The sequence below is a fragment of the mitochondrial genome of Mimulus guttatus, assembly GCF_056151865.1.
Source record: "Mimulus guttatus mitochondrion, complete genome".
Taxonomy (NCBI): Eukaryota; Viridiplantae; Streptophyta; class Magnoliopsida; order Lamiales; family Phrymaceae; genus Erythranthe; species Erythranthe guttata.
In genome coordinates, this window is record NC_018041.1 from 305,792 (window position 1) to 326,473 (window position 20,682).

At 44.7% G+C, this 20,682-nt stretch overlaps 3 protein-coding genes and 1 non-coding gene, besides 2 other annotated features; 1 reads left to right on the forward strand and 3 right to left on the reverse strand.

The window, feature by feature from the left end:
- Positions 1–257: part of a sequence feature (chloroplast-derived region 13) that runs on past the window's edge.
- On the forward strand, positions 51–124 carry trnW-CCA. The gene has a single exon. It is a non-coding gene; the product is annotated as a tRNA-Trp (tRNA).
- Positions 258–493: 236 nt separating the features above from the next.
- Positions 494–1,828: a sequence feature (chloroplast-derived region 14).
- A 3,630-nt stretch (positions 1,829–5,458) lies between these two features.
- On the reverse strand, positions 5,459–7,042 carry COX1 (cytochrome c oxidase subunit I). The gene has a single exon. The coding sequence runs from the start codon at positions 7,040–7,042 to the stop codon at positions 5,459–5,461; it is 1,584 nt and encodes a 527-aa protein (YP_006460170.1).
- Positions 7,043–7,245: 203 nt separating this feature from the next.
- Positions 7,246–8,350, reverse strand: rps10 (ribosomal protein subunit S10). One transcript is given in 2 exon segments: positions 7,246–7,328; positions 8,101–8,350. Coding segments are annotated over 2 exon segments (333 nt in total).
- A 5,665-nt stretch (positions 8,351–14,015) lies between these two features.
- Positions 14,016–16,283, reverse strand: ccmFc (cytochrome c maturase subunit Fc). One transcript has 2 exons: positions 15,517–16,283; positions 14,016–14,565 (listed from the first exon to the last, which is right to left on the reverse strand). Exons 1-2 carry the CDS (start codon positions 16,281–16,283, stop codon positions 14,016–14,018), a joined length of 1,317 nt encoding a protein of 438 aa, YP_006460172.1.
- Between the last annotated feature and the right edge of the window lie 4,399 nt (positions 16,284–20,682).

Below are 20,682 nucleotides of genomic sequence, written 5' to 3' on the forward strand. Positions count from 1 at the left end.
GTACAAAAAGAATCCTTTTTCTTTACAGTCGTATCTACCGTGATAAGAAAGCGTTCTTAGTTCAGTTCGGTAGAACGTGGGTCTCCAAAACCCGATGTCGTAGGTTCAAATCCTACAGAGCGTGATTTTTTCTTCGTAGATCGAATTAGACTGAAATAGATTCAGTCACTTGCACAGCAATTAGAATTCTAATTTGACCTCCTGTGGATTAAAGAAAGGAGGAGGCCAATCAAAAAAAGAAATGTTAATTAATCAAATCAAAGGTCCAACACTTCTTTCAAGCAGCAATTCCGAGAGAAAGATCTCTTGTTCTTATTATAGGATCGTGATGGGATCCGCATATGTTTGGTAAAGAGAATAATATTATCAAAGGAGAATAATCAAAAATGGAAAGTGTTCAATTAGAACATGAAAACGTTACTAAATTGGTCCTAGTTACTCTTCGAGACAGAGTAGAAGAAGGGAGGGGATTCTCGAACGCGGAAAAGGATCCAATGAATTCGAAAGAATTGAACGAGGAGCCGTATGAGGTGAAAATCTCATGTCCGGTTCTGTAGAGTGGAAGGGTGACTTATCTGTCAACTTTTCCACTATCACACCCCCAAAAAACCAAACTCTGCCTTACGTAAAGTTGACAGAGTACGATTAACCTCTGGATTTGAAATTACTGCTTATATACCCGGGCCATAATTCACAAGAACATTCTTCAGTCTTAGTAAGAGGGGGAAGGGTTAAGGATTGACCCGGTGTAAGATATCACATTGTTCGAGGAACCCTAGATGCTGTCGGAGTAAAGGATCGTCAACAAGGGCGTTCTAGTGCGTTGTAGATTCTTATCCAAGACTTGTATCATTTGATGATGCCATGTGAATCGCTAGAAAGATGTGAAGTGTATGGCTAACCCAATAACGAAAGTTTCGTAAGGGGACTGGAGCAGGCTACCATTACCATGAGACAAAAGATCTTCTTTCTAAAGAGATTCGATTCGGAACTCTTATATGTCCAAGGTTCAATATTGAAAAAATTTCAGAGGTTTTCCCTGACTTTGTCCGTGTCAACAAACAATTCGAAATACCTCGACTTTTTGGTCCGAGTCAAATAGCAATGATTCGAAGCACTTCTTTTTACACTATTTCGGAAACCCAAGGACTCAATCGTATGGATATGTAAAATACAGGATCAGTATGACCTAGCAGGAAAGGGATACTCAATTTAAAGTGAGTAAACAGAATTCCATACTCGATCTCATAGATACATATAGAATTCTGCGGAAAGCCGTATTCGATGAAAGTCGTATGTACGGCTTGGAGGGAGATCTTTCACATCTTTCGAGATCCACCCTACAATATGGGGTCAAAAAGCAAAAATAAGTGATTTTAGCCCTTCTACAAAGAAAACGGATTCTTAAACCCCTTTCACGCTCATGTCACGTCGAGGTACTGCAGAAGAAAAAACAGCCAAATCCGATCCAATTTCTCGTAATCGATTAGTTAACATGTTGGTTAACCGTATTCTGAAACACGGAAGAAAATCCATTGGCTTATCAAATTCTCTATCGAGCCATGAAAAAAATTTCACAAAAGAAAGAAAAAAATCCACTATCTGTTTTACGTCAAGCAATACGTGGAGTCACTCCCGATATAGCAGTAAAAGCAAGACGTGTAGGTGGATCGACTCATCAAGTTCCCATTGAAATAGGATCCACACAAGGAAAAGCACTTGCCATTCGTTGGTTATTAGCGGCATCCCGAGAACGTCCGGGTCGAAATATGGCTTTCAAATGTTGTTCCGAATTAGTGGATGCTGCCAAAGGGAGTGGGGTCTCCATCTTCTTCATCCATGGTAATCATATTTATGCCAGCGCCCTCATGTCTTGGCAAGGGGTTTTGTTGAACATTAGGAGCAGGGTCGCTTTGTACCATAATTTCACCTCTATTAATCATGTCTTGAATGCGGTGCTTCAAGATCAAGCACTTATCCGTAGCATGACCAGGCGCATTGGAATGGTATGCGCAAGTCTCATTTGCTTTGAACCAAGAGGGTGGAGGATTGCTGACAGGCTTTGGGGGAACTGGTTCCATGATCTTCAAATCTACCAACTTTTGAAATATTTGTGACAAGGGTTCCGACAAAGGGGTGAATTCTCTTCTCGGCCTCCGGTTGCGTGCTTGATTGTTCGTTGCAGGGGGAGTCACCTGAGTTGGGGATTGATATGCTTGGGCCGGGTGTCCTTGACGAAGAACTTGATAAGGATTGACAGGGGGAGGATTAACCTGATAGGCTGGAGCAGGGACCTGATAAGGCTGATAGTATGGATAGGGCATTCCAGCATTCATGACATAAGAGGCTTGACCCTTTTTTTCCTTTGGTTTTATCCTAGGATTTTTTTTTCTTGGCTCCTGGGGTTTGGAGAGTTTCGACCACAGCCTTCAAAGAAGAGTAATCATGAATCTTGCCTGTTTTAAAACCATTCTCTACCATCTCTCCACTCGGCAAAAGTGCTTCCGGTAGCAGCAATCCATTTTTCATAGTAGGGTTCCTGTTGTGCCTCCAGGAAGGTGGATATCATTTCTCGCTCATCCAAGGGAGGTTTGACCTGTGCTGCCAGCTCTCTCCATCTGTGGGCATACCATTTCAGAGCAGATCCTGTCAGACTCCTTTGGAACAAGAACATCCTCAGTTGCATCTTATTGCCATATTGCCCTAACTCTCCGCAATACACCTTGAGATGTGGGGTCTCCAGTTCCATCATATTTGGCGAAGTCGGGCATCTTCAACTTGTGAGGGAACTTGATGTTTGGCAAGAAGGAGAGATCTTCATAATCCATTCCGCCATATTGATCTAGCCCTTGAATGTTCTTCATAGCTTTCTCCAATCTTTGAAGTCTCAATGTAGAAAAAAATGCCCTTGGCTTCGGGCTCTTTTGTTCATGCTCATCCTTTAGCCTCCGGTAGGCTGATGGGCATTGAACGTGACTCTTTAGACCTTTAAGCACGGTCTTATATGACCTCTCCTAAAGTAAAGAAAGCTTTTGAATAAGACTTTCTGAGTGGGTAGCTTTCCTGCTTCTGTGCTTGATATTAAGAATATAGAAAATAGTTAGCTACCTTAGGGCTTTAGGGACATATGAACGTTAGCCTGAGAAGTCCAACGACGAAAGAACCAGGTCTTCAATTGTTCCTATTAGTGGGGGTTCTCCCATTGTGATTGGTGTGGAGAGATCTCTGCCATAAAAGAGAGAGCTCCTAGGCCTTATTCTGCAGATCAAAGAGCAACGTAATTCCCCATTCATCCGAAATAGTATTTTAGTAAAGAATAGAGGCATTTTTGGCCGACTACTAGGACGACTACATGCTCATCTAGTGCAGTGGCTTGGTATAAAAGCCTTGACCATCTTCCGAAGTTCTAAATAATCTACTGATCAAAGACTGTAAGGGCGGACTGCTCTACATTCAACCACACCACAGTGACCCCCGAAGCCATCTTCTTCTAGTTGCGGGACGAAATCCGACAGCCAATTGCTGGCTCTGAATAACCAGCTCAGCAATAAGCTCAATTCTTCCATAAGATAACGAACGGGGCGGGCGGGAAGTCTCAGGCAAAATACAATGCCAATATGTCTCAGCATTCCAGCCTTATTCCATTCTCGGATTTCACCAACCCAACTACCACTACCAGGGGATTCCTATATCCGCTCTCAGATCACATCTTGATTCCAAACGGAATGAAAGCAGGAGATTGGCCATTCAATCGATTACAGCTAATATCATAAGATGAGAACTCATTCTATTCTGCATTGACTCTTTATTTCACATCTACTAAACTCAAAATAGTAGTTCAATTTGCCGTATATTTATGATCTGCTACTCATTCTATCTAGAAGTCAATCATTCTTAATTCAATTGTTAGCGTGTGCTAAATAAGTTGGTGCCTGAGCTGCTACAATTGCTTTAGCGGGTGCCACAGTAGAGTCTAAAGTGAATTTCTACCCTTTGGTCAGTTTCCTTCTTTTAGTGATTGGAGTAGCAAACCGGGAGGGTTCTTTCTGTTGCCGACCTCGATAAAAGCGCTTGGTACAGTCTCAGCTTCCTAGCTATCCTAGCTATTGGAAGCAATAGGACTACTTGCTTTGTTGATAACATCTACACCCTATCACGCGCATCTACGAATCGAAAAAAGTCCTAAGATCACACTGGAAAAGCCCTATCGCAGAATCGAAAAAAGATCTTATTAGCTTATTGGGAATCCTCCTAGGCTTGAATTCTGGACTGCAAACTCTTTCATCCGCCCTAAGCTAACAGCTTTCTAGTACGAAATTCATAGTGTTAGGGACAGATTATTTCTAAACCAGAATCTTATCTTACAACATATCTTAATAGTTGGAATAGGATACCAGCGCTGATAGAAGAACCGGATACTTGAGCACCAGATAGGCATTCACCAACAAGCACACAGGTTACTGATGAAAGACCGTCTGCGGCGAAAAGACTCGGAGCTGATTCTAACAAAGAGAAAGACAAGAACAGATACGGGGGATGCCTCTTCTGCAGCTGATTCATTCCATTTCTCCGTCGCAGCCGGTACGAGACCAGTTGATTGAAGTCTCACTAGCGCCTCTAAACATTCTTTCTTTGCCCGATCTCTCTTTATACCACTCAGCGTCGGCTGACGGTAGGGAATCGTCAGTGTCTGCATCTAACCCGCTCGTGGTATCATCTCTAGTTCCTTCCCCTTGATCAAGTCCGCTCCTTCTATTTATTCGACTATTGATCATGTCCGTTCATTCTCTCATGTCTCATCTCGTCCGCACCTGAATCTACGCTTAAGGAAAAGGGATCCTTTGCTCGATAAAAGAGCTTATTATGTCTGTCCGATTCCCCTCATCACGGGATCCTATGTAACTACACCCTTAGCTGGTCTATCTCTATGGTCCATGGAAACTGGTCTCCATGTGCTTCGAGACTGCACAAAAGCTAAAACTATATGGAGGGAGTCAACTCCATTTCACTTTCACCCAACAACCCCCAGAGGATATCCTCACTTGGCTCAAAACCAACTGTCTCAATCAGACAGCGCACACCAATCAAATCCCATGGAACACATTGTTCACCTTCACATGCTGGCACCTTTGGCTTCAAAGGAATAACCACATTTAGAAAAGAAAAAATATGAGCGAAAATTGGACCCTACCACAATCATTGCCAAAGCTGCCAAATACCATTTCCTATCACCATCTACCTCAGCAGTTCGCCAATGACGCATCAAAATGGTCAAATGGAAACCGCTATACATTGGATGGATAAAGCTGGACACGGATGGCTCCTCAAAGGGTAATTCAGGACCGGGCGGAACAGGAGGCTGGATGGAATGAAGGGGACGACGGATTGCAGGATTCTCCATCCACATTTTGAAAAGTTCTGTTAGGTTCTTAGTAGCAATCGGCGACCTTTTCTTCTTTTACTTCACATAGCTTTTCGTCTCTTTGATAGCTGGAAGTTCTCCAAAAGTATGAAAAGCTGGAGGACTTTGTACCATCCATTCCGGTGTGGTTGGATTCTGTTCAACAGCCCAAGGACTTGGAGCACATCTTTTGTTCTTTCCACTGGTTGAAGTGATTGTTACGACCACGAAGAAACGACAAATCCCAACTACGGATATATAAGAGCCAAAACTGCTAAGGGCATTCCATCCAGCGTAAGCATCTGGATAATCTGGAATGCGACGTGGCATACCCGAAAGCCCTAAGAAATGCATAGGAAAGAAGGTCAGATTAACCCCGAAAAAAGTGATCCAAAAATGGATTTGACCTAAAGTTTCAGGGTATGTCCGACCAAAGATTTTCCCTACCCAATAGTGAAATCCTGCAAATAAAGCAAAAACGGCTCCCATAGAAAGTACATAATGGAAATGTGCAACCACATAATAAGTATCATGTAGAGCAATGTCTAGCCCAGAATTTGCCAGAACTATTCCCGTGAGTCCTCCTATGGTGAACAAAAAGATGAACCCTACAGCAAATAACATGGGTGTTTTGTATTGTATCGAACCCCCCCACATGGTAGCGATCCAACTAAAGATTTTGATTCCAGTGGGGACAGCTATGATCATGGTAGCTGCGGTGAAGTAGGCACGGGTATCAACGTCTAAGCCCACAGTAAACATATGATGAGCCCAAACAAGAAATCCAAGGACGCCTATACTGATCATGGCATAAACCATGCCTAGATACCCGAAAACCGGTTTTCCCGAAAAAGTAGAAACGATATGACTTATGATACCGGATCCAGGCAGAATGAGAATATACACCTCTGGATGACCGAAGAACCGAAAGAGATGCTGGTATAATATGGGGTCTCCCCCTCCAGCAGGATCAAAAAAGGTTGTATTAAAGTTTCGATCAGTTAATAACATGGTAATTGCCCCTGCCAGTACCGGAAGTGATAATAAAAGTGGGAATGCTGTCACTAGAACGGACCAAACAAATAGGGGTGATCTATGCATAGTCATTCCAGGTCCACGCATGTTGGAGATAGTTGTTATAAAATTGATAGAACCTAAAATGGATGAAACACCAGATAGATGAAGACTAGAAATTGCTAAATCAACTGCTCCTCCAGAATGGCTGGTAATACCACTTAAGGGCGGATAGACCGTCCACCCAGTTCCGCTACCCACTTCTACTAAGGCTGAGCTTAATAGGAGCAAGAGACTTGGTGGCAACAACCAGAATGAAATATTATTTAATCGTGGAAATGCCATGTCAGGCGCACCTATCAGAATCGGAACAGACCAATTACCAGATCCACCTATCATCGCCGGCATAACCATAAAAAAGATCATTAAAAAGGCGTGAGCCGTTATTAAAACATTATAAAGTTGATGATTCCCACCAAGAATTTGATCGCCGGGTCGTGCTAATTCCATACGAATCAGTACTGAAAAGCATGTGCCCATCACTCCAGCAATGGCACCGAAGATGAAATATAGAGTCCCTATATCTTTGTGGTTAGTGGAGAACAGCCATCGGACCGGATTTGTCATAAAATGGAGATTCTTTCCTTTCCTTCCTTATCAGAGAGGGGCCCCCTTAGGGAAGCGGGGCTTATTTATTGAAAAAGGGGGAGTGAGGGGGGGTGAGTAAGGTCCGGAAAGCCCTCACTTTATTGATGGGACATTTGGATCCTCTTTTCCTCTCACCCATAACCCGTTCTGGTTCAGGAAAGGGTCAATGCAAGGATCTTACTTCGAAGCAATCTCTGGAGTTTTCCCTTATCCGAACGGGTCTTGCAAGAAAATAAAATTTCATATTGAGCTCCAAATATACGCTATTGGGATGGGATGGCTCCTACTAGCCCCCCCTAAGAACCGCACGTGCGAGTTACCCCGCATACGGCTCAAGTGGCGGAGGCCTTTCCTTCGCGCTTGGTAAGCGCTTCGCTGTAGCCAAGCTTCGACCGCGACTGCTCGTCGCTTCTGGCCGCCTTATTCCGTCACCCGAGATCCAAGTCAGCACCGGCAAAGATCTCTTGATTCCTCGCGGCCGGGCCGGCTTGGAAGCAAGCTACCTCTTGCCTATCTCACCCCCTTTCCCCTTTTAATAATAAGGTAAGCTTCCAAAGCTCCTTCCTTTAGCTGGGTGAGCCTTCGCTTTTTGGATCGTCTTCTGCCCAATGCGGTACCCCCGTTTTTTGGTTCCCATTGGGTTTACCTTGTTCACAGGTCGACCCCATGGCAGCAAGAAAAGGCGATCTTGTGCTATACTCCGGTGATCTCTTTCCTACCGAGGCACGCAAACTCCCATCGTGTCCCAGATCACATTCCGTGAATCGAAAGGGGAAGCCTACTCATCTATCAGCTCCTCTCGTAGATCGGTGCGGTTTTACGAAGCGTCTAAGCACAGTTCACTCACGTTGATCAATCAAGAGGTTTGCCGCCACTCCTTAAGGTTACGTATCATAGACTTCTTGTATTCTTTCCCACGCTTCATACCTCCTCTTTCTTCTTAAGGTAAGGTAAAGGGCCAGGCATGGTGGGGTAGGAGCATCCAGTCGGCAATCTTTTTGGCTTGACCAAGAAGTCTTATGTCCTCCGAGTCGCACGGCGTTTTAACCGAAAGAACTTCTTGCGCAATTCATGCCTTTCTGTTTTTATGATAAAAAATTGTTTATTGATTTTCATTTCAAATTGTTCTCTGGACTTTTTATCAATATGAGGTGATCTTAACACAGTATATAAGACTCGTGATTCAGGCAATCCAATCTGCCTTGTGTAAGGCGGAAGCCCCCAAAAATGGTTTTCCAAAAATGGGTGATCAAAAGATTTCATTACTATGCCTATCTTGGTGGTCGTTACTTTTGGTGTCTTTTTGGCTGACTCCTCTTCTTGTTCTATTGATTAGAAGCAGCCAGCAGCGCCACGCCGCTTTAGAATTCGATTCTAAGGGCTAAGGCGTCCCCCGCCCTTTTAGCTTTCAATGTATCCCTGGATTTCACGCCAGATCTGACTTCGAGGGTTTCCGACACATTCAAACCTTGAGATGATTGAATCTCTGTTTATTTGAGTCGAAGCGGTGCATGTCGGAGAAGTAGACGTTAATCCCTCTTCGAATATCTTCTTCCCCCGTTATGTTCAGGGTAAGGTTTCCCTCCAACTAGTTTGAAAGATCTCAAAAATGGCGGCCACCTTTTGTTCGCAGATCGCGAAATGGCGATCTGTTGACTGCCACTCCTTGGACGAAAGGAGGTTTTGCCACTCATTTTGTTCAGCGTCTGCTGCAGCCCAAATGGCATCCTGCGAGACCTCCTCTTCTTCTTCTTCGTCTAGTCCCCTTCCTGAAGAATTTCATATTGAGCGGATTAGCACACCCGATAGAGCCACTAAGTTGTTGAAGGATTCCGCCTGGAAACGGGATGGGATTCTATCAGCCGAACTCAAAGAAACTTCGAAGCTGGGCTGAAACCTTTTCCCCCTATGCCAGGTTGCCATCCTGAGGAGAAAGAGCGGCGTAGACAGAAAAGGAGTTTGTAAACCTCCCCTCCATCAACGGAACTAGAAACAAGAAAAAAATATGCAGTCTCGCATACAGTTAGAAACAGTCTCGAAAAGACCTCGACTCAAGGTTCAATTTTGTTTTACCGGGTAGGTCAAACCGAGACGCGCGAGTTATCCCTACACTCTCAAACCGAACCCTTTTCCTAGCTGCTGTTTACCTAAGCATTCTCTAGATAAATCGGAAATAGGTTTTCAACGCCCAGAAGCTCGGGGACGGGTGAAAGTCCCCTAAAAGTCCGATTGGCGAGGTCGGATGGTGATTCGCCCACCTGCCGGACCGCTTCCCCTTCAGGCGCGCTTCCATCTTGTTCTCCTGCTACGCGCACAGGACGTGGTACTGATTTCGTCAACAAAGATGCAAAACTAAAGACGACCGACCAACGACTCGACATCTCCGGCCGGGAAGAAAGAAAGATAGCGAAGGTTATCCGAGGTTCGAGCGTACCTCTACCTCTCGATCACGGGATCCTGAACCTGAGCAATCCCGGTGCCGCTTACCAGGAAAGTGCAGGACGGTCTTCCCTTTCAAACGCGTATGTCCTTGTCGAAAAGGGTGCCGAAAAGCACAAAAGACCAACTTTATACATACGCCCACAAAAGTTTATCATCTCGCTCACTTCTCGTTCTGTCCAAGCTTTCGATGTCTTTTTGTAAGTAGATTTCACCCGGGGGTTCCAATTGAGGATCGGAAGCGTCCCGTGGTTTGGTTTAATATTGACTTCCAAGGATAGTATACACACAAACCCAAAGTCTTATTTGAAAGAGTGAAAACTTCAAAAAAAGGATCCCCCCCTTCTCGTAGTTTTGACTTGACTTTAGCCTACCGGTGCCCGGCCCATAATATGAGCACCTTTGGGCGGAGCTTTCTCAATCCCAGCTAACTACTAGAAGAAAGAGATAGAAGCCAGGAAGATATCGACATAGACACTTTATATAAGCTAATAACAATAAAATAAGGCTAAAAGAAATGAATGAATGAAATCTTTTTGATCTAGAATAAAAGAACAAGGATTTATACGACCGGCCCTAGATCTATCGTTAGGATTGGAATCTTTTGCAAACCAGCTCTCAAGCCTTGCCTCTATCCCAGCGAGCAAGTCCAGCGCTGTATGAACAAGCTAACCAACTAGCCTTTGGTTGTACTATAGGAGTCACCAAGTAAGTCAGGTTATGAATCCCATGCTCTAACGCTCTAGCCTGTCAGTCTGGTTCTAGAGTAAGGAATTAAGCAAAGAGCGTTGTATGAGGCAACTATCTAATCCCTGGTCCAATAGAAGAAAGCAGAGTCAAAGGGAAAGGGACTTTCAAAGGCTATCTATCCCCATTCTACCAGCAAACCAGCTAGCAAATAGGCTCTAACCTGGAGTCAGAATAGTAGTGACCCTGGAGCTAGAGGAAGAAAGAGTAGGAAAAAGGTTGGCTCGATCGGGAAATCGCGTAAATAATAGTCGGATGAACCGAAAAGCAGTCACTCCAGAGCCGTCTTCAGAAGGATGCCAATTCAAAAATTTTCTTCAATTGAACGAAGTTAGCTGGCTTCTTCAGTCTAAAGTAAGTTCCCTACGAGCTCAGGAAAGTCATCAGTCCGGTAAGCATTTTCGTCTGGGAAAGAATATAGGACTGTAGCCAGCCATGTCGAATGGAGAAGGAGGGCAGAGAAAGGGAAGAAAAAGTAGTAAACTACCTGTCCTACCATTGGAGATCCAGAGGAAGAAGACGGAGATCGAGGAATATCTGGACTCTATGGAAGAGTACGAACAAAAGCCGAGAACTTCTCTGACCCTCCAAGAATACCTGCCGGATAAGGTATTAAACGGGGAGATAAATGAAGAAAGCATGAATAAGTATCTCCCTGAAGAAAGAGTTGATATGCTACTTGAAGAATGGGGAAAGGAAGAAGACGAGGACACTCCCACAGCAACCTGAGCAACCTGCAGGTGTATTGGAAATACACCTGGTGAAAGTCCTAGCGATAGGATCGCAGATATAGTAGCAGCCACAACTGAATTCATTCCTTCATCGTTATTGCCCTGGCTTCGATGATCAACCCCTGGCACATTTAGGTTTTGATCTTCGGCCATCCTGGTCCTCAGGACCCAACACAATATTATTCAACTATATTTTCTTTAAAAGATGGAAAAGGTGTTGATACGTCCTATCCACATAGAAAGCTTACCCTCTTCCACACATTACCGGTGGATACTAGAACCGCTATCACTTTGGCTGCAGGAGGGGAATGGTTAAGTGAAACTCTCGACGTCTTGTTTGGTAAACGGGATGTTTACCCCAGCGCCGTAGTCTTGCCTAACCGTTCGGTCGGGGATAGCAGCTCATGAACTGCCCTGCTCGAAGGATCGTAGCCCGAACTGACCTAGCTGCAGAGGAGAAGTTTGACTTCCGAGAGCGGATCCTAGCTTGGACTGATCTTTGACCCTAGCTCCAGGCGAAAGGATACGTAGGTTTTTCTTCCTTCTTCTAAATGGGATCCTCCTCACCGGAGAGTTCCCCTATTGGGCTGAAACTGGAAAGGCGCCTTAAGACAACTTACAACAGTAGAAGTCAGAACAATCAGATTCACCTACATCCTCTGATCTAGGGTCTAATAGTTAGGAATCGCGCAACTGAGAAAGAAGCATGACCAGTTGAGCTCGAAGAACAAGAAAGGGAAGCACGCTTTGGAACAATCACGGGGATTCCCGGGTCTTTCTAAGGACGGACCACATACCAACTATTCCCGGAATGGAAAGAAGAAAGGATGGTAGTGGATCACTGATGTCGAATTCACGAAAAAAAATCATATGAAAGAATCGTCAGATTATGGGTTCCGGGAATATAGACGGTTTTGAATGGAGATTGAATGAAATAGAATAGTCTGGTGGAATAGTATGATAAGGAAAGTTCGGAGCCCCCCACTTGTCGGGGTTACCAGGCTGGCTAACCTAACTATGAATTTCTATCCATGTCGGGATAGACAGAGGTCTCGGATAGTACGTGGTCGGAGTGAGACCAGGGTAGAGTAACGAACTGAAACCGAAAAGAACGATTCCTATAGCCTATAGAAGAAAGAAGAGATAAAAAACAACCAATTCCATGAAACAATATCTTATTTACTCGGATCGGTTGCTACTAGTCCGGGTTACCTCAGAGATAGAGTCATTAGGATAGAAAAAAAACAACCTAGTTCTTGCACGAAATGTCCTGCTAACATAGGGGCACTCCTACTAAGAAAAGCAAGAGCCCATTTTTGGGGGTCAAAGGGTTATTCTATTACAAAATAAGTTATGGACTCGGATATGATGCTGCTTCTTCTAATGAGAGTTCCTTGGGGATATATGAATTGGTGGACATATCCAAAACCGACCCTTTTTCTTACACAAGCATTTCTGTACTCAGATCGAGAGGTATGAAGTCCAAACCTCTTTAGTTAGACAATCAGTTATATACGATTCAACGGACATTCAACAAGATAACCCCGAAACGAGGCAACCCCGTTCACTCCGATAAGAAAGGTGTCAAGTCTGAAAGTTCAATGAGTTTGATATCCTATATCAAAGTCTCAAAGAGAGTTGGAAGGCGGAAAGAAGCACCGGCTAAGACTTTCGTGGAGATGGGGCATATAGGGCAAGTGTACTAGCATATGATTTTCCAGCTTTTGATTAAGCAGGCACTTTTTTCTTTTCACTTGAAGGATAAGGTTTTTCAAACCCTCAGCTGCTACTGATAAAGGGACGTAGCGGGTAAGGCAAGGGCAAAAGGAGTATCAGCAGTTCGAGGAAGAGTTCCATAAGGGGTTTCCCCACAAGCGTTCTATAGAAGGGTTACAAAGGAGCTAATGGGCTAAAGGGCAGACTATAAGTAGTAAGACTCACTCTAACGTGGTGGATAACGCGCTAACAATCTCTAGTTCTTATCAGTGCTTCGATGGCGATCCAGATGAGACAACCTTTGAAAGGAGGACAAACCAACCGATCTACGCTCGAACCTCCTAGAAGACCGACTGGTCAGAAATAGGTTATCCACCGACAAGAGGGCTCCACTACGAAGGGACGAGTTTCACATCTGATGAAATTGAAACAACTAATCTAATGGCATATCATATATAGTTTCATCATCTTGTAGATGTACTTAATAGATAAAAGTCTTCGAGAGAACCCAACCAAAAACCCCATTTTCAGGCACTAGGTTAGGTAGGGAGTTTTTCCTTGCTCAATAACTTGCTTTTCCCCCTTCTTTTTTTCCCATGGAGCTTTTACCTTGCCTTAGCTCTTTACCTTGCTACCTTTCATAAACTAGATGGATGGGAGAAGGAAAAGGAAGGAAACTCGGTCGCTGGACCAGCTATTTCATCTTTCATTTCTGGTCTCTTGTCTTTCCAGCAAAAGAAAATAATTTCGTCTACGAATATAAAAGTATGTTCTCACGAATCACTAATTCGAAATATCTTAAGAGAAGAAGAAAAAGCTTCTTCATTCAAGTCAGATAGTTGATCGAGAAAGCACCTTTGGGCGGTGCTTTTACGAAAGCCGGTCACCGATGGCTAAGATACGGCTATGCTTGTGAAGCGGCTTTCAATTTCCAATTTTTTTTTAGTGAGGATATCGAGATTATCTTAAGAGAGAAGGTAGCCCTTTGTCACGAGCTGGACTGGAACCAGCACCTCTGGGCAACGAGTGGGAAGGAGCCTTGACTTGAGCATTATACAAGTGCTTAAGGCTCCTTTTGGCTATGGCCACAACTATCATATAAGACAAGGCTTGGAAGCAAGCTACCAGCGCCTATCGGCGAGAACTGGGCTTGGTTAGTAGTGCCGACCCATTCTGTCTCGCCCGCCTGCCGACCCATGCATTTTTCAGAGCGGGGCGGAAGGCCGGGCGTACGGGGACCGTCGAAGAAGTGCCTCAACGCGCCGCAGCCACTACTTTTTTGACTTCTTTGATGCAATTATGAACTCCACGGAACTTTCTCAATTCCAAGGCAACAACTCCTTTTGGAGCTGAGGTAACAAACTACACGAGCCTCCCAACGAAGCCAACATAAATCCGATCCGAATAAAAAAAAGAAAAGGCAGTTTCATTATGGTGGTATACCAGCCGCCTGTTCTGGAACTTCCAGTTCCAATCAAAGCATATAGATCCGTAAATAGATTTGTATGTATAGCCACTTCAGTCGTGCTCGTCCTTTCTCGAAAGTATCTTTTTTCTGGAAACATGGTCAACCATAAATTATTATGTTCGCGATTCTTCATCCACCGATGCAGAAAATGCTCAAGTTTTCCATTCTCATATGAGGTCGGAAAGTGGATTGGCAACAGGTCGGCACGAAGTGATTCATCATGCTCAAAGATGAGCCGATCGTTCGTTAGGGACGGTTTATAGATAACCAAATTCCCACAAATGGAATGAAAAGTGGGTCCATGTAAATGATCGAGACCTCGCAAACAACAACGCTCCTTCCCCATATGGAGTTCGGAACCCAAAGGCAATCGTTGAGTGAACTCTATCTTCTTTGTGTTAGTTGACCTAAGTCGCACCCTGACTGCTGGGGTGGGGCTCGGCCTCCGAACCGTACGTGGGACGAGTTTCTGCCTCATACAGCTCGGGCCGAAGACCGGGGGAAGTTTAGGAGAGATGGGGAAAGCTAGCAGCTACCGTCGGGGCGGGGATAGCTTGCTTCTTCACAAGCTTATCCCCCACAAAAAAACCGACCCTGTTGCGCTAGCGTTTCGCGTTTTTTCTATTCCATCCCATTCCATTCCGGGGTAGGCTAATAATAAGAATCTAAGAAGTAGTCGTCGTCTGACCAATCGGCTCGGACACCAGACCGCCCGGGCCGGCCCATTTTGTCTCGCCCTAAATGGAATGGCTCTCTTAGTTACGCTGCGCCCCGACCCGAGTCCCCACGTCCGCTTTTCTCCGCCCGAAACCCAAGAAGTTGGCTTTGCCAACACAACATTAGGGCCGTCCCCTTCATTCTACTATGCTGACACCGGCCCGGGCCGGCTTTTTGGGAAGCCCGTTCCCACCGCGCTCACGGCCCGGCTGGCCTACCAGCGGTAGTGGGAATTCTCCCGTTCCCTGATCAAAGACTTGGTTGGATGCGGGATCTACTCCACGAGGAGCGATACGGACGTAGATGATATCATCACGACCTCTCTTTTCGTACCGCTAGGAATGCTTAACGCCACTTCGCCAACTGGCGTTACCTGCGCTTTCGTGTCTCTCAGTGTGGTCAGCACTGGGTGTTTCCGAGCAGCGAAGCTTACACCCATTCGCATTAGTTCATCCAAAGTTCCTTACCCTTATGCACGAATTATTGAATAAGCCATCTTCCTATCAAGGTGTTGGAGTCAACTGAGCATCTCAGCGGCGGGATTGAATACCCGGATCGAATCAGAGTTCACGCCGCCCGCCCTGAACAAATAGGAGGCGTGGGCCACAGGTCGCACATAAGCCGCCGGGTCGCACGACAGAAGAACACCCAACATAAGGATGCACACTCCTCCATGTGAAATATTCATCTTCATTGGAGCTTTTTGGTAGTCGTCGTGACCAACAGCCATCAGCTGTCGGCTCGTTGGTAAGGTGAGAGCTTCAAGCCCGATTTCTGGTGGCGCATCCCCCACACAAGCACCGCCCGGCGAAGGGGGGACGGGGAAAGCTACAGGCCGAAAAGCTTCGACCCTTCTTTCTAAATGGGGGTGCCCGGGGCACCTCATCTTCTCATTTCGTCGTTGCTCATTCCCGTTAGGCCGAAGTCTTTGGCCTTTCCTTCTCCGCGCCCGCTCACGCTCCGCTGACCTATCGCGTGGTAAAAAGAACAAAGTACGAAAGAATAGTAAACGGAGCACACCGCAGAAAGATTCTAAATATGAGTTGTCCCCCTTGGATTCGAGAAGAAGGAAATGAAGAACGGGAACGAAACGAAATAGGGCGTTTCTAGCTCTAGTTTCGGATGAGCTTCTCCCAATTCTGTCTGGTAATAGAATAGGACGGCTTGCTCTGACCAAGACTCTACTTTTTGCTCTGTCTGTGGAGCGTATGAATTTCCTTGAATGTAGATAGACCAAAAGAGGGAATGAAGGGATAGGAATAGGAATTATAGTACCATTGGAAAAAGGGGCACCTGTGGGAACATCTCTACTGACGAACCATTTCAATAGTACGGGTGCTGCCGTGCCACGAGGCACGACCATGGAAGTAATTAAAAAGAAAAAGTTATGTAATTGGACCATCTGTTCTATCCGTTAGAGTTTTGCTTCTCTAGAGAAGATGAGAGGCTAAAAATGAAAGTGTTCACAACACATACCGAAAGGATACGAATTAAGCCGACCATTAATGACTAGTTCGAAGACCTGGAGTGGTCTGATCCCTTATCAGAAATCTCTCTCCCAGCTATTGGAGAAGTTTGAAGAAGTCACTTTCTTTCATCTCAGTCGTGAGAAGAAGAAGTTTGCAGATGCTCTGCCCACTTTAGCCTCAATGACTAAGATAGACTGTGGGGTTGACTTGCAACCGCTGCAAATTGAAGCAAGAGATAGCCCAGCTTATTGCTTAAATATAGAAAAGGAGCCTGATGGGAGACCGTGGTACCATGACATCTTGCAGTATATCAAGACTCGGGAATATCCTCCAGGGGCAACAGAAAAGGAGAACAATTCGGAGGCTATCCATGGGGTTCTTCCGTAGTGGATAAATCCTATCTAAACGAAGTCATGATGGAACACTCCTCAGATGCAGGAAATGCCCACAAGTGCCAAATGAATGCGGATAAGATCAATGCTCCTACAGCTCCCTTGTCCCTTGCAAAATAGGATTGCCCCATGGCCCTTCTCTATGTGGGGAATGGATGGCCCTATCTCCCCCTCCAATGGGCATCGTTTTCTTATTTTTGCCATTTCTTATTTAACGAAATGGGTGGAAGCGGTCTCTTACTCAAGTCTTACTAAGAAGGTGGTGCAGAAGTTCTTGAATAAGGAAAGGATTTGCCGTTATGGCTTGCCAGAAAGGATCATCACGGATAATGCTAATGCTCAAAATTTGAACAGTGCAAGGATATCTTTGCAGGCAGCTGAAGATCCGGCATCCTAATTCTGCACCTTACAGGCCACAACAAATGAATGGGGTAGTTGAGGCAGAAAAGATCAAGAACAAGAATATTCTTTTAGAAATAGCAATTACATACAGGGACTGGCATGAAATGCTCCCATTCGCTCTCCATGCTTATCGTACGTCAGTAAGAACTTCAACCGGGGCAACCCCGTACTCAATAATGTATGGAATGGAGGCGGTCTTACCATTAGAAATGAAATACCTTTTCTAAGAGTCCTCATGGAGACGGAGTTAGAATAAGCCAATGGGCAAAATCACGATATGAGCAGTTGTGAGGAAAAGAGATTAGCTGCGATGCGATATGTCATGGCCAACTTTACCAGAGAAGGATGGCTCAAGCCTATAAATAATGAAATATTAAATAAATAATCAAAATAAAAAGGGTTCGCCCCCGGGAATTTCAGCCAGGAGACCTCATATTGAAGAAAGTACTGCCAACCCAGGAAGATGTCAGGGGCAAAGGGGCACCTTAGTCTGAAGGGCCTTATGTAGTAAAGAGAACCTACATGAAGGCCTTCCCCTGCTCCCCATCGATCGAGGGCTTCTCTTTTTATATTCTATTGACTATTTCAAGTTAAAGGAACTACGGTCGATCTTCGATCAATCGCTAATGTATAACCTTAGAAAGGCTTTCATTGGAACTTCCTTTCCCGATCAATCAATAGGCTGTTAGGGCTTTAGCCCAGGAACCAGATGCCCATTCAATAGAAGAAATTGTTCGACCTTTCTTTCATTTAGTTTGAACCACTCGACTGAAACTGAAAAGGAAAATGAAAAGGAAACTAGGAGATGACTATGACTCTGAATCGATCCGGCTCTTGGACCCAGGACCAGGTCCGGATATTTTTTTATTTTATTAAATTGTTTAACATGTGTTTCATTCGAAAGGCCAGGAGGATGAACTAGACAAAGTTTCATCGCCCCACGCAGATAGAAGAAAAGATCTTTCCACTAAGAGTTTACTTATCCCGGCTATGATACTGGTAAAGAGTACTTTTTTTCCTCAAAACCGTTATCCAGCAGCTTTTATCCCGGCTCCTTCTCTCTTCAATGCCATCTTCGTATATTCTACTATTGATCGGACTCTAGAGCATCGGAGTCATTCTTCCGTCCTAGGGGATTTTATTCTTCCATTCTAGCATCAATAGCTTCTGATTTAATAGCTGCAGATTCCTTCGCCTATTATTCTACCCTATGAGAAAAGAGAACTGCGGATTCGATTGCAAACATACTAGCGAATTCTTTCAAAATGTGAAATGCTGCTCTTTATTAAGGCTATGTCCTCCTAAGGATCCACCACAATAACAATATAGGAAAAAGAATAAGAAAGCTTTTTAGCGTCGCCGGGCTACGGTTTGACTGCCGGTGGAGAGAAGGTCTCCAGCAGGGAACGATTCTAATTATCGATCTTACTCAATGCATGAGAGTCATCTTTTTCATGGATTTTTACAAGGGCGAACTCCACTTTGTCGAGATGGTTCTTACCAACCCAGCGATTTCTAGAGAAAGCATATTTAGAGTTCTCACTGCGCCCCACGAGGATGAGGATTCTCCCATGTGAGCTGATGATTCAGTGTCTTCCTGTATAGAATCTTTCTCTCTTTTTCGTGCAGACTTGCACTTTTGAGCATAGCTTTCTTCTATTTTATTGCAGATTCAGATTCAAATCTGGCTCCAAGCCAAGAGGGACTGAGTAGCCAAACAAACTTAAGGAAAAGAGACGATAAAAGCGAAGGCGGGTAAAACGAGGATAAATAATAAAGAAAGCATGGATGTAAATAAAGAGTCCGCACCCGATGAAGTGACTTCTCGGGCTGCCTACGTACCTCCCCCGCCAAGCCGCCCCTTACAGTTCTCCTTACGAAAATTCGAATCAGTTATGCTTTCAGGTATGAATTCGCATCATTTTCCCCCTTTCCTATTCACTCAACATCTCTGCGCCCGAAGGTCTATATCAATTCTTTTTGGTTTACATTTACAGTAGTACAACTAAAAAAAGTTTACATTATGCTACTCGACTGTCCCTTGCAAATCATTAAGTTCTCTTTCCTTTACTTTCACTTTCCATTTTAATTACATGTAGCTATTTTCTCATTCTATTTGTTCCTATAAAGAATTAGAATTCCCCTATACTATATAGGATTCGAGTTCTTTTCTATGCTGTCTTTGTCTAACCTTCGTGGTTCTTTTTAAACTTCCTTTCGTCTCGCATAATTAACTTGAGACTTGACTTTCTGTAATAGGCAGTGAACCAATAGCGAGTTTGCTGCTAACCTTAACCTAACGCATATAAAAAAAAGCCCGGTCCATGAAGAAAAAAGAAAGGCTATTTTCCTGACTTCCATAGGGAGGAAGCAAGTCTAGAGAGAAGCAGAAAATAACATAAATTAAGGTATAGAGAACCATACCTTGCTCAGAGAGAGGCAAAGAGAAAGCAAGATAGCGGGTCACTCTTGAGTCTTAGATCCATTCGCGTCCAGAGGCAGAGAAAAAAAGCCAACGATCTTTGCTTGACAGTCGAGTCGGACTAGCTCTTTTCGAACAAATAAGAAACTGGCTAAGATTCAATTGACCTAGATAGCCACCAGTTCCACTAAAGGAAGTCGCTGACGGGCCGTCTAATTCTAAATGTAACTCTGCTTCAGACCTTACCTTAATACATGGAATGCCGATTCTGATCGTTCCTGGGAAAAGACTTCTAGCTATGATTCTCTCTCTATGTTAACGAATGCTAATCCATTTTCTATCCCTCTGCCCTAGTGTGGTCAGTCTGGTTTGCATTGCTACACGGGCCATGATTCCCATCTCTCAATCAAATGTAAAACTCTTTCTCTGGCATCCCAGCCTATTCTTTCTTCCTAAGGCCAAGCTTCCTCTTCGCGCCCGATTTCGGAGGCTAGGTGTCCATCCACCCGCATTATCCGTAGAAAGACCATCCGAGGAGAGTGCACTACCAACAGCAGCAGGCAGGGAGGTTTTGAACCCCATATGTGAAAGGTGGACAAATCAAACCAAAGAAGAGCTTGATGGCCAGGCTGAACATGTGGACAGTTCATGACAACCCCTCCTATCTCTGAAGGCAGTCGAGGGAAACTAAGATAACCGGAATGATTGGCCTTCACGCCTATCCCATCGATCGGAACTGGCAACAGATCTTTCAGCGGATCCAGCAACGGATGTAGCAGCGGATCAATATTAGCTGTGTTCAACTCCTGCTACTGGGTCAACTCCAAACCAACACTCGGGAATGGAAGCCAAACTACTTCTTCCTTTTCATTGATTGACTAATGCCTCTCGGTTGAAAGAGAATCTTTTACCGCTGGATCAGCTGCAGAAGAATTCTTCCTATTATATAGGTAAGTTGACCATCCTATAATCCCTTCCTATCCCCGAAACACGAGCTATAACTCCGGAAACCCCCTCGAGAGCGAGGACCTCCCTCCCTTCCAGCTCAGCTTCACCGCCTGGGTTCTTAGGGGGGGCTAACTCAATTCTTTCAGATTTCACTGCCTTTAGCAACTT